This window comes from Bos javanicus, chromosome 5 (assembly GCF_032452875.1).
Source record: "Bos javanicus breed banteng chromosome 5, ARS-OSU_banteng_1.0, whole genome shotgun sequence".
Taxonomy (NCBI): Eukaryota; Metazoa; Chordata; class Mammalia; order Artiodactyla; family Bovidae; genus Bos; species Bos javanicus.
Genome location: NC_083872.1, coordinates 65,336,390 through 65,349,248, shown reverse-complemented (window position 1 = coordinate 65,349,248; position 12,859 = coordinate 65,336,390). Strand labels below are relative to the sequence as shown.

The 12,859-nt window shown below is 40.6% G+C and overlaps 1 protein-coding gene across 20 annotated transcripts in view; it reads right to left on the bottom strand.

Moving 5' to 3' along the window:
- Nucleotides 1-12,859, bottom strand: part of ANO4 (anoctamin 4) — a 431,104-nt gene that overhangs the window by 172,828 nt on the left and 245,417 nt on the right. For 19 of the 20 annotated variants that reach the window (XR_009736492.1, XM_061417051.1, XM_061417056.1 and 16 more), the window contains one exon: nucleotides 10,431-10,589. The exons of the other annotated variant lie outside the window; for it this stretch is intronic. Coding sequence is in view for 18 of the 19 variants with exons in the window: in XM_061417051.1 (XP_061273035.1) it covers nucleotides 10,431-10,589 (159 nt within the window). In the remaining variant the exon portion in view is untranslated. The remainder of the gene's footprint in view (nucleotides 1-10,430; nucleotides 10,590-12,859) is intronic. 20 annotated transcript variants of the gene reach the window in all.

The following is a 12,859-nucleotide window of genomic DNA, read 5'->3' as shown; positions in this document are numbered from 1 at the left end:
ACCAACAAAACATCTCTGCCCTCAAAGATGATTATACCAGCCACATGGAATCCTTGCCTTTAAGATGGAGTATCTTAGAGGGAACACTGGGAAAATTAAAGCAAAGTAAGTGTCTTTGTGCACTTTTCTCTCTTCTTCACTCCCATCATGACCACATGAATTTCCTGTCTGCTATAATCTCAAAGTGGGCCATCTAAAGCCACAGATGACTTCCCTGGTGGCTCAGTGGTAAAGAATCCACTACCTGCTGATGCAGGACATGCAAATTTGATCCCTGGGTCAGGAAGACACCCTGGAGAAGGAAATGGCAACCCACTCCAGTGTTCTTGCCTGGGAAATTCCATGGACAGAGGAGCCTGGCAGGCTACAGTCCATGGGGTTACAAAGGGTCAAGACAGGACTTTACTAACTGAACAGCAACATATGATCAGTAGAGATATAGCATCACTGGTAATGAATTCTGATGGTGTACAGCCCAGAAGCCAAGTAGCCTTGAGTGCTGAAGAATTACCCTCCGCCAAGCAGGGGCAGCATCTGCCTCCCACCATATCCCAGCCTCGGCCAATGATTGATGGGTAGGAGGACCTCTGCTTGAAAGGGAACCAGATCCAGAACTCTCTACCTGGAATAGAGACTATACTCTCAGCTTGGCTTTTCTCCTCAGACCTCTGCTACTTCCCCACATCCCTTTCTCCTGAGCTCACTCTACCCAACAACAACTTTGCAAGAATCCTCACCTCAGGCTCCACTTCTGCCTAGGAAAAAATTCAACTTCAGAGACCACTTTTTAAAAAGGCCACTGTTAGTATGGATCAACAATGAACTCCTGAAAGGTACTGCTTTGATCTGAATGGTATTCCCTTAAAATTTATACGTTGAAATTCTAACCCACAATGTGACGGTATTAGGAGCTGGGGCCTTTGAGAGGTGATTAGGTCATGGATTCCTCAAAAATAGGATTAGTTCCTTTAAAAAAGAGACCTCAGAGAGCTCCTATCTGCTTTCATCATGTGAAGACACAGCAAAAAGGTGCTGTATATGAACCAGGAAGAAGGTTTTCACCAGCACCTTGAACTCCCAGCTTGCAGAACTATGAGAAATAAGTTTGTGTTATTTATACCCCATTCAGTATATGGTATTTTGTTATAGCGGCCCAGACAGATTAACATAAATACTCAAGGAATTTCCAGGGCTTTGATTTTCACAAGAAAATCTGCCTTCATTCTGTGCTTAGGATTGTCCTTAATTTTCCTTTCCCTTCAAATCCAACTTGAGACCCTTGGTAGAACATATGTTTGACATACCAGAAAATGGAGATTATTAAGTGGAGGGGGTTCCAGAAAATACTAGAGGACATGAATTTGGATAGTTCCGTTTGTCCTGACATTTGTTTTAGATATTTATCATGGTTTGAACTATAAAGAAGGGAGGAGACTCTGGTCCTTTTTCCTTCATTCTCAGAGTTCTGGATCCAGAGAGAACAGCTATAGTAACAGCGGTTGTGGAACATAATCAGGGATGAGAATAGGAAGGGTAGGATAAGCAGGAAGCCTGTGAAGGCAGAGTCGTGGTGAGATCAGCACCTTCAATGGGGAAACTTTGTATAGATTTCCCCTGAATAGGTGTCAAGCAAGACCAGGATGGGCAGTTGAGCACAGTGTTTTAGTTCTGGGTTGATACACCATTTTATTCCCTGATGAATCTAAAACCAAATTCTCTGGGCACAGAAATGTCTGAACCTTGACAATGCTAAACATGTTACCTAAGGTATTTTAAGTTCTTCCAAGAGCACTGAAGGTAATCAGCAATCTCATTAATACATAAACATCATTAGCAATATATAGTCAGTTGATGTTGCTACTCTCATGATTAGATTTTAAGGTATTTATACACTGTATGATAAATTTTCCAAAGACTTTACCTTGAAAAACTATTTTTGAAGTATTAATGTTCATATACTATGTTTGGCTGTTATGATAACTATAATGATGGTAATAAAGATTTATTACTTGCTTGCAATATGACAGGTACAGAGATAAGCAGTTGATATGAATGAGTTCATTTAATTAGTATAATAACCCATGCAGTATTATAACCCATAATAGCTTATGGAAAAACCTGAACAAACTTTTTGGCCAACCCAATAGCTCTCATCATTAGCCTCATTAAGCTAAAGTTCCCAAGTGCACACAGCTTTTAATGATGAAAACAAATGAGAACCCAGAATGTGTGACCCCAGACTCTTAACCACTGTATGAAGTTACCTACTGCTGCAGAACAAATCACCACAACAAAACAACACATATTACTGAGTTTACCAGCTGAGCCACAAGGGAATGACTCATTTGAAAAGACCCTGATGCTGGGAAAGATTGAGGGCAGGAGGAGAAGGGGACGACAGAGGATGAGATGGTTGGATGGCATCACCAACTCAGTAGACATGACTTTGAGTAAGTTCTGGGAGTTGGTGATGGACAGGGAGGCCTGGTGTGCTTTGGTCATGGGGTCGCAAAGAGTTAGACACAACTGAGCAACTGAACTGAACTAACTTTACAGTTCCTGTAGGTGAGGAAACCAGACATAGCATAGCTGGGCCCTCAGCTTCAGGGTCTTGCCAGGCTACAATACAGGTCTTGGCCAGGGCTGCAGTCTCAACAGAAGCTCGACTGCAGACAGATCTCCTTTCAGGATCCCTCAGCTGTTGGCAGAGCTCATCTTGAGGATGCAGGTCTGCAGTCCCTGTTTTCTGGCCAGTTTCTAGGAGCAATTCTTAGCTCTAAGAAGAGATCAGCCCTCCTTCTTTGCACAGAGCCCCTTTCATAAACAGTTTCACAACATGAGAGCTTACTTCTTCAAAGCCAGCAAAAGAGAGCCCAACGTCTGTCAGCTGAGACAGGGTCTTACATACCATAGCATAACCATGGAAGTAACATCCCATTTGCCATATTCTGTTGGTTAAGAGCAAGTCACCTATTCTCCAGGAGAGGGAATGATACAAAGGCATTAAAACCAGGAGGCAGGGTTTCAGGGTCTGTCCACCATAACCACTAGCCAAGTAACAGACTAAAATCATGCTTCTGCCAAGTCTGTGTATATTATCTATAATATTTCTATTTCCTGTATTTCCTTAATTTGAGCCACTTTTTAAAATATTTCACAAAGAAGTTTTATATCACAATCATAAATTGTTTGCCATGAATAGAAGGTGGAACAGGTAAAATAAAAAAGATTTACATTGTACTCTGTATTCACCTGGAAGGGCTCACTTAATCCTCACACTGTTCATGGTAAATAATATCATCCTCATTATTAAAAATGTGAAAGCTGAGATCCAGAGAACTTTGATAAGTTGCTCAAGACTACTCAGCTTATAAGCTGTTGAACCAAGATTCAAATCTATGACTACTGGCCGCCAAAGTGCAAGGAAATGTCTAGATAGCACCCAATTTCACTACGCACTCCAGTTTTCCCGGTTCTCTTTCAAAACTCCACCCATGTCCTAACCTTGTTTAACCCTGAGATTCCATCTTCAGATAGCAAGAATCAACATGATACAAGGGTAAAGAGTAAGCAGGCTCAGGTTTTAATGTGGCCTGTATCTCTTACTGGCCTTGTCACCTGGGGCAAGTTATTGCTTTGCCTCAACTGTCTCACCTATAAAATGGAGATAATAGTAAGTGGTTCATAAGGGCAAGAGTGAGAATTTTAATAATACTATTTTTGTCATCATCTCAAAGAAAAACATCCCAACTCCCAACCTTGAGTGCTATGCAGATGTTTACCACAGTGAGATTTTCCCAATCCTCCTGAGAAACAAGTGAAAAGAGAAATAGGCTGTTTTGACACATTGCGTGACTTTGTGGATTTGTTTTTAAAGTTTATTGTATTTTATCTTTGGAGGGGGCAATGTCCTTGAGTAGGACTGAGAAGATGGAGTGTGATACCCAAAGCAAACTGTGCTCAATTGCTCAGCTGTGTCCAACTCTTTGTGACCCCACGGTCTGTAGCCCACCAGGCTTCTCTGTCCATGGGATTATCCAAGCAAGAATGCTGGAGTGGGTTGCCATTTCCTTTTCCAGCCCAAAACAAAAGGTTGGCCTTAGCTGGGAGCACGATTAGAACACCTTTAGCACCAGGGGCAAGGCTACTTTTATGGACACAGATGCAGGCAGGTAGGTCCCTGCATGGGAGGAACTTGTGGCCGCTCTACTTAGTGCTTTGAAGTACTAAACACAGGTCTAAACATTCTTCCTTTACTCTTCCACAATATCAATTTTGTCTCTCAAATTACTTATATTATCATGAAATCATGCAGTTATTTTTCCCATCTTAGTAAAAACATCTGTTTATTGACTCCACCCTGTTTAGTTAACTTATATGCAGACTACATCATGAGAAACGCTGGACTGGAAGAAACACAAACTGGAATCGAGATTGCCAGGAGAAATATCAGTCACCTCAGATATGCAGATGACACCACCCTTATGGCAGAAAGTGAAGAGGAACTCAAAAGCCTCTTGATGCAAGTGAAAGTGGAGAGTGAAAAAGTTGGCTTAAAGCTCAACATTCAGAAAACGAAGATCATGGCATCCGGTCCCACCACTTCATGGGAAATAGATGGGGAAACAGTGTCAGACTTTATTTTTCTGGGCTACAAATCACTACAGATGGTGACTGCAGCCATGAAATTAAAAGACGCTTACTCCTTGGAAGGAAAGTTATGACCAACCTAGATAGCACATTCAAAAGCAGAGACATTACTTTGCCAACAAAGGTTTGTCTAGTCAAGGCTATGGTTTTTCCTGTGGTCATGTATGGATGTGAGAGTTGGACTGTGAAGAAGGCTGAGCGCCGAAGAATGGATGCTTTTGAACTGTGGTGTTGGAGAAGACTCTTGAGAGTCCCTTGGCCTGCAAGGAGATCCAACCAGTCCATTCTAAAGGAGATCAGCCCTGGGATTTCTTTAGAGGAAATGATGCTAAAGCTGAAACTCCAGTACTTTGGCCACCTCATGCAAAGAGTTGACTCCTTGGAAAAGACTCTGATGCTGGGAGGGATTGGGGGCAGGAGGAGAAGGGGACGCCAGAGGATGAGATGGCATCACTGACTCGATGGACGTGAGTCTGAGTGAACTCCGGGAGTTGGTGATGGACAGGGAGGCCTGGCGTGCTGCGATTCATGGGGTCGCAAAGAGTCGGACATGACTGAGCGACTGATCTGATCTGATCTGACTCCACCTCTTACACCAGTCTCTTTCCTTTTACAGTGAAACTCTCTCAAAGAGCTATTTTTATCTGTTCTCTCCACATTTTCTCCTCCTGTTCTTTCCTTGGATATACTTTAGTCATACTTTCACTTCTACCTCTCTGTGGAAACTTCTCTTGCCCAGCTCACCAAAACCCTCCACATTGATAAATTCAATGACTAACTTTCAGTCTTTATCTCACTCACTCCATCAGCAGCAGTGGACACAACTGTCCTTCCCTCCTGACACACTTCCCTCCGAACACCACACTCTCAAGGTTTCCTTCTAGCTCCTCTCTGCTGACTCCTATCATCCAAAAGTCTATTTCCAGCCCAGATCTCTCCCTGTCTTCCACAATCTTCCCTCCTACTCAACATCTGCACCACCGGAACACCTCAAACTTAACACATCTACAGGGAGACTCACTTCCCTTTGCTTCCCTGTAAATGGTGATTCCTTTCTTCTAACTCTTTAAACGAACAGTGTACGACAGACAGCTGAATCACCTGTGCCGCCTCCTCTCTCACATCACTCATTCAATCTATCTGCAATCCCACAGGCTCTACTCACTACTCTTCTCAACATCCCCTCTGCTGTGCATTTAGCCAAGCTGTCATCACGTCTTTCCTGGATTCTTGCAACAAATCTCCTAATTGGCATCTCTGCTTCTTCCCTAAACCCGAGTGGCCCTAATAAAACAGAAACCACATCTTATAATGCCTTGACTCAAAACCATCCAATGATTTTCCATGTCATGTTGAGAAAAACTAAAGTTGCCCAGCGATCTCAAAGATCTGATGCCATCTGTTCCATTGCCTCTCTGATACAGTTTCTCACTATTCTCTACCCTGCTCAGTCAATTCCTGTCCTACTGGCCTTTGCCCTGTTCCTTAAATGCACCGGGCATCCTCCTGCCTCAGGGCCTTTGTATGTGCTTTCTTGGTCCCTGGGAGAGAGACCCATCTTTACCAACTTTTATAAAATTATAAGCCCCTTTCAACACTTCCTGCTTTACTTTTTTCTCAGCATTTACTGTTGTTCTACATAGATTTACTTATTTACTTTGCTCTCAAGTTCCAACAGGGCAGGAATTTTTTGTCTGTTTCATTCACTACTGTGTTCTTAGTGCTTAAGATAGTGCCTAGCAGAGAGTGAATGTGCAATAAATATTTGTTGAGTGAATTATGATGGTATCAAGATGGTATGATTTATATAATTACAGTTATTTTGTAAACACCTGATGATATGAGTTTTCCCTTATGTTCTGCATGATTCTAAAGAGGAAGGGTGCTCCTTTAATCTAATTGGTACTCATACATTCCAAAGTCGTCCACAACCTGACCCCTTATAAAAAGGAAAAGATAAACCTCATTGATACTGATTTCAAATGGGTACCAAAGAGTCAATGATGGACACAAAATTAAAAATGAAAAAAAAAAAAAACTAAAATAGAAAATGTGGGTTTATAAACATGAGTTTACCTTTAAAGAAGAGAGTCTCTTTAAATAGACACTTGAGAAGAAAATCACTGGATTTGATATTTTATTTGGGAACTTGGCTATCAATTGCTTTCTCTGAACTAACATGAGAGATGAGTTACAGAATGTTAAAGACCCATGGTGCTAAAGCAAGCACTTATCTATTGACTGGACAGGTAGGGGGTTAGGTTTTCAAGAAAGATGAAATTTGACTGGATCCTCGCTTTTATCATGAATCAAAGAATTTCCTGATTGTGTTTCATGATTCTCAATGTTATAAGAGATGAAGATTCTCCTATTAAACTTCAACTAGAGATCCCGTCTTTGCTGATTTGGACATAAAAGCTTCTAAGTCTGTGAGATATTTTCTGTAATTATTGGACATCATGACACACAACTAATGAAGAAGATACTAATAATTCATAAAATTTATTCAGTGTTCATCATTTCAGGTATACATGGATTCACAGGAAGTCCCCTGGGTTTTCTTTTTCACCTTGAACTAAATTCTTTGTTTTATGTATAAAAGGTGGAAATAACTTCTGGAAGTTGAAATAGCTATTAAAATTGCTGGCTTTCTATTGCAGTTGTTTATGAGAATACTTGATTTAAATAAAAGTGCTTCTGCATGCAAGCATACACTCAGTCATGTTCAATTCTTTGTGATCCCCATGGATTATAGCCCTCCAGGCTCCTCTGTCCATGGGACTCTCCAGGCAAGAATGCTGGAGTGGGTTGCCATGCCCTCCTCCAGGGGATCTTCCTGACCCAGGGATCGAACCCACGTCTCTTGCATCTCCTGCACTGATAGGTAGATTCTTTACCACTGTGCCCCTGGGAAGCTCAAAAATGCTTCTGATGGTTTAATAAAAAGCAATTCTTTAAAAAAAAAAATAAAGATGCAGATTTGCTGTTCATACAAGGGACATTTTATTTTAATTAATTATGACAGGGAAAATTAATTTAGCTATAATTTCCTGCTGCCTCTAAGCAAGGAAGATCCTGCAGAGACCCTTTTTCTGCTGAGCCGGCTGAGACCATGAAAATACAAAGCAGAGCTTGGAGATGGAACTGAGAGTCAAACTGTGCTGCTTATGCAGTGTGGGCCACAGGGAGAAGCTGCTTAGGAAAAAGCTTCCAAAAAGAGGAAAACCAAACTTTTGGTAGTAGAAAGAACACTGCAGGGAAGCTGCCACCCAGAGAAAAACTTTTGGGGGACAGAGGAGAAAGAGATGCTTAGATAAGTGTTTATTTTTTAATTAGAGTATAATTGCTTTTAATATTATATTGGTTTCTGCCATACATCAACATGAATCAGTCATAGGTATACATATGTCCCCTCTCTCTTGAACTTCCCTCCCACCCCTCTAGGTTGTAAGACAGCACCAGGTTGAGCTCTCTGCATCACACAGCTAATTCCCACCGGCTATCTATTTTGCATATGGTAATATATATGTTTCCATGCTACTCTCTCAACTCCTCCCACCCTCCCCTTCCCCCTCTGTGTCCACAAATGTGTTCTCTACGTCTGCGTCTCTATTGCTGCCCGGCAAATAGGTTCATCAGTACCGTTTTCCTAGATTCCATATATATGCATTAATATACCATATTTGTTCTTCTCTTTTTGATTTGCTTCACTCTGTATGACAGGCTCTAGGTTCATCCACCTCACTAGAACTGACTCAAATCCGTTCCTTTCTATGGCTGAGTAATATTCCATTGTGCATATGTACCACAACTTCTTTATGTGTTCATTAGATAAGCGCTGAATGAAGTCTGCCAGATGGTGATATCACTCTTCCCAATTGCTATTATTTCCATAATTAAAATAAATACCTAGCTATTAAAATTTTTAAAAATTAGAACCAAACAAAATTATTGTAAGCCACTAAAATCATATGAGCCATCCATCTAACATACTCTGGTCAACTCTGGACTGCACAGCAAAAGTTCACATTAGAAGGCAGAGAAACCTTCCTTAGCTACCCACTCTAATTCTGGCAGCTGAATATTGCACTACAGAAGACTTTCAGGAAACGTACGGGAAAGCTGTCAACTCTTTAGTAATGTACATTATTTGTAAAAGTATAAGGCTTTTTGAGTTTTAACTTTTCAAAGTCATGAAATGACACTGAAAAGACCTATACAAAAGAAGCCCCAGAAATGGAGAGAACAATGATGAAGCTTAAAATATAAATCTTTCATTAACTGAACAAAGCTACTTAGTTTTAACAGGAATCAAAACTTTGACAGAGTCAGAATGGATCACAGGAAGGACTTTCGTTAGATCAGGCGGCAATTCAGATCTTTTATTTTTTTATATAAAAATTCTGAAACTTAGAATAAGACATGAAGAAATGATTTTTAGGGATAAAATATTAATGCGCTATTAATGTTAAGAAAAGAATACACAACTGTCTACTGGATACCAACATACAACTTATCTAAAGAACAAGGTTTATCAAATGTATATTCCAGTGGGTATAGGAAAGATTTTCCAGAATCCCACAAAAATGGAAGAAGCAACATATTTAACTCTGTTTGTTGCTCCAGGGGAAACTCCAACTGAAGCAGTCTTTTGAGCAATCTGCTTCCACTTTCCTGAGAATGAGAACCTGTTCCCTTAAGGCCATACTCATCTCACCGTTTTTCTAATTCTCTTTTTGGAGACATTCCAGAAAAACACTGCTTCTATTTTATAAATGCTCCAGGGTTGAGGCTAGTCAAACAGAACCGAAAAAACCCTATTCATCAGAAGAGTCCCAGGAACAGCATGCAACCCTTCCCATACAAAGAAAACAGGGATGCCTGGCTTCAAAGATCCATCCTTCAGCCTTGAAGAGAAGCAGCAGAAGCAAACACTTTTAATTGCAACATGTTCTTCTTGACTATGAAAAACTCCAGAAGCTGTGCACAATGTTTAGGGAAAATGTGAGAGGAGTTATGTAATCCAGCAAACAGGGCCAAGTTCTAGAAAAGTGCACAGCGTTTCTGGGTGCACAACAGTCCCATTGTGGGTTATTATCAGAGGCCTGGCTGGGTCTCTTATACCTTCTTCAAAACTTCCCCTGTGGAGGAGGAGGGAAGGGGGAAGAGTAAACACTAATAAGGTAACCCTTGAGTTTGTGAACCTGATAAAACATCCTGAACATCTCTTAAAACCAGAAACACTTTGTAAGTCTCGGATGTTTTTGGCCAAATCAGCCAGACAGTCTCTTCCAGTGTGTGAGGATACCCAAACCCATGATGTTTCCTGAGATGTAAAAAGAGCCTCTAGGGTCAGCTGATTGCATTTTATCCAAAGTTTTTTTTTTAAATCCATGCGAATATCGGGTTGGCCAAAAAGTTCATTCAGGCTTTCTGTAAGATGGTATGGAAAACCTGAATGAACGTTTTGGTGAACCTAATAGAACCCACCATTAACATAGAGAGGCAGCAGATGTAGGAAGTCAGGTAAAATAACACTTTGAAACAATCCATTTAATTGGAATATTTTGATTTTTATGAAATCTTTGGATATCAAAATGCTCTCAAAGGCAAATTGTGCTGCAGAGTCTAACTGAAAGAAAATTCTCCATACACTGCAGATTGGCAAAGCCTCAGAAAATGAAACATTCAGTTACTCTACTAACTGCTTATTTTTTAAATTGTCTCTTGATATGAACTGACGAATATATATACTTTTCTCATTCAGGCAAACCATTTACCTCTTTCTCCATTTGTAATCCTTCTGCTCTAATATTTCTTTCAAATACTTCTCTCTTTTCCATCTGGGGGTTGGATTTTCTGTACACAAGAATGTAGTCAATTCGACATTTTCCGTCTCTGAAGTAAAGGCCATTTAATTTGTTTTTTTCTGGTACTGTCTGCACACAAAGAGAAAGGGACCAGTTTAAGACACTCAACCCTGAGCCTTGACTGAGTAATGTTAAAGAATAACTCAAACTAAATGAATGTTCCTTGTGTTTTATCAAAATTACACTTTTATTAATGAAAAATGTAAACAACAGAACACAAAATAAAAATCGGAAAAAGCATTCAGTCTAATGAACAAAACTTAAAGATACCCAATGATATCAAAAGTTGCCAAGGATGTGGAGCAACTGACATTCTACAGGTGAGAGTGAAAACTGATATACTAACACTGGAAAACACACTAACATCATCATGTAAAACTGAACTTGGCATCAGTTCAGTTTAGTCGCTCAGTCATGTCCGACTCTTTGCGACCCCATGAATCACAGCACACCAGGCCTCCCTGTCCATCAACAACTCCTGGAGTTCACTGAGACTCACGTCCATCGAGTCAGTGATGCCATCCAGCCATCTCATCCTCTGGCGTCCGCTTCTCCTCCTGCCCCCAATCCCTCCCAGCATCAGAGTCTTTTCCAGTGAGTCAACTCTTTGCATGAGGTGGCCAAAGTACTGGAGTTTCAGCTTTAGCATCATTCCCTCCAAAGAAATCCCAGGGCTGATCTCCTTTAGAATGGACTGGTTGGATCTCCTTGCAGTCCAAAGGACTCTCAAGGGTCTTCTCCAACACCATAGTTCAAAACCATCAATTCTTCGGCACTCAGCTTTCTTCACAGTCCAACTCTCATATCCATACATGACCACTGGAAAAAACCATAGCCTTGACTAGATGGACCTTTGTTGGCAAAGTAACGTCTCTGCTTTTGAATATGCTATCTAGATTGGTCATAACTTTCCTTCCAAGGAGTAACTTCCAGATGTTCAAGCTGGTTTTAGAAAAGGCAGAGGAACCAGAGATCAAATTGCCAACATCCTCTGGATCATCGAAAAAGCAAGAGAGTTCCAGAAAAACATCTATTTCTGCTTTATTGACTATGGCAAAGCCTTTGACTGTATGGATCACAATCAACTGTGGAAAATTCTGAAAGAGATGGGAATACCAGACCACCTGACCTGCCTCTTGAGAAATTTGTATGAGGTCAGGAAGCAACACTTAGAACTGGACATGGAACAACAGACTGGTTCCAAATAGGAAAAGGAATACGTCAAGGCTGTATATTGTCACTCTGCTTATTTAACTTCTATGCAGAGTACATCATGAGAAACACTGGACTGGAAGAAGCACAAGCTGGAATCAACATTTCCAGGAGAAGTATCAATAACTTCAGATATGCAGATGACACCACCCTTATGGCAGAAAGTGAAGAGGAACTCAAAAGCCTCTTGATGAAAGAGGAGAGTGAAAAAGTTGGCTTAAAGCTCAACATTCAGAAAACTAAAATCATGGCATCTGGTCCTATCACTTCATGGGAAATAGATGGGTAAACAGTGAAAACAGTGTCAGACTTTATTTTTTTGGGCTCCAAAATCACTGCAGATGGTGATTGCAGCCATGAAATTAAAAGACGCTTACTCCTTGGAAGGAACATTGGCATACATAACCCTAATAAATTCCTGACAAACCATTAAATGTGTATATGAATGTTCACAGCAGCATTATTCATAAGAGAAAAAATTTTAAATGGGAATCAATACATATCAATGAATAGGCGAACATAAATAAATTGTATAGTCATATAGAATATTATACAGCAGGGAAAAAGAACGAATGATACATCTTATAGTAAGCAAAATCTTAAAAACAACATTGACAGAAGAAAAGCAAGTCACAGAAGACTTTATACAGCATGATATCATTTTTTACAAAGCACAAAACAAAATCAACGTAAAATAAGTTGTTAAGGCTACATATGCTGCTACTAAGTTGCTTCAGTCGTATCCGACTCTGTGCGACCCCATAGACGGCAGCCCACCAGGATCCCCTGTCCCTGGGATTCTCTAGGCAAGAACACTGGAGTGGGTTGCCATTTCCTTCTCCAATGCATGAAAGTGAAAAGTGAAAGTGAAGTCGCTCAGTCGTGTCTGACTCATAGCGACCCCATGAACTGCCTACCAGGCTCCTCCATCCATGGGATTTTCCAGGCAAGAGTATTAGAGTGGTTGCAATTGCCTTCTCTGGAAGGCTACATATGTATGCATGGTAAAATGATTTTTAGAGCAAGGTAATAAAAAATGCAAAAATTCAGGAAGACAGTCCATCTGGTAGGGGAGAAGGATGAGACTACATGTAGTTTGATGGTTTTAGAAATACTTTTTAGTCAGT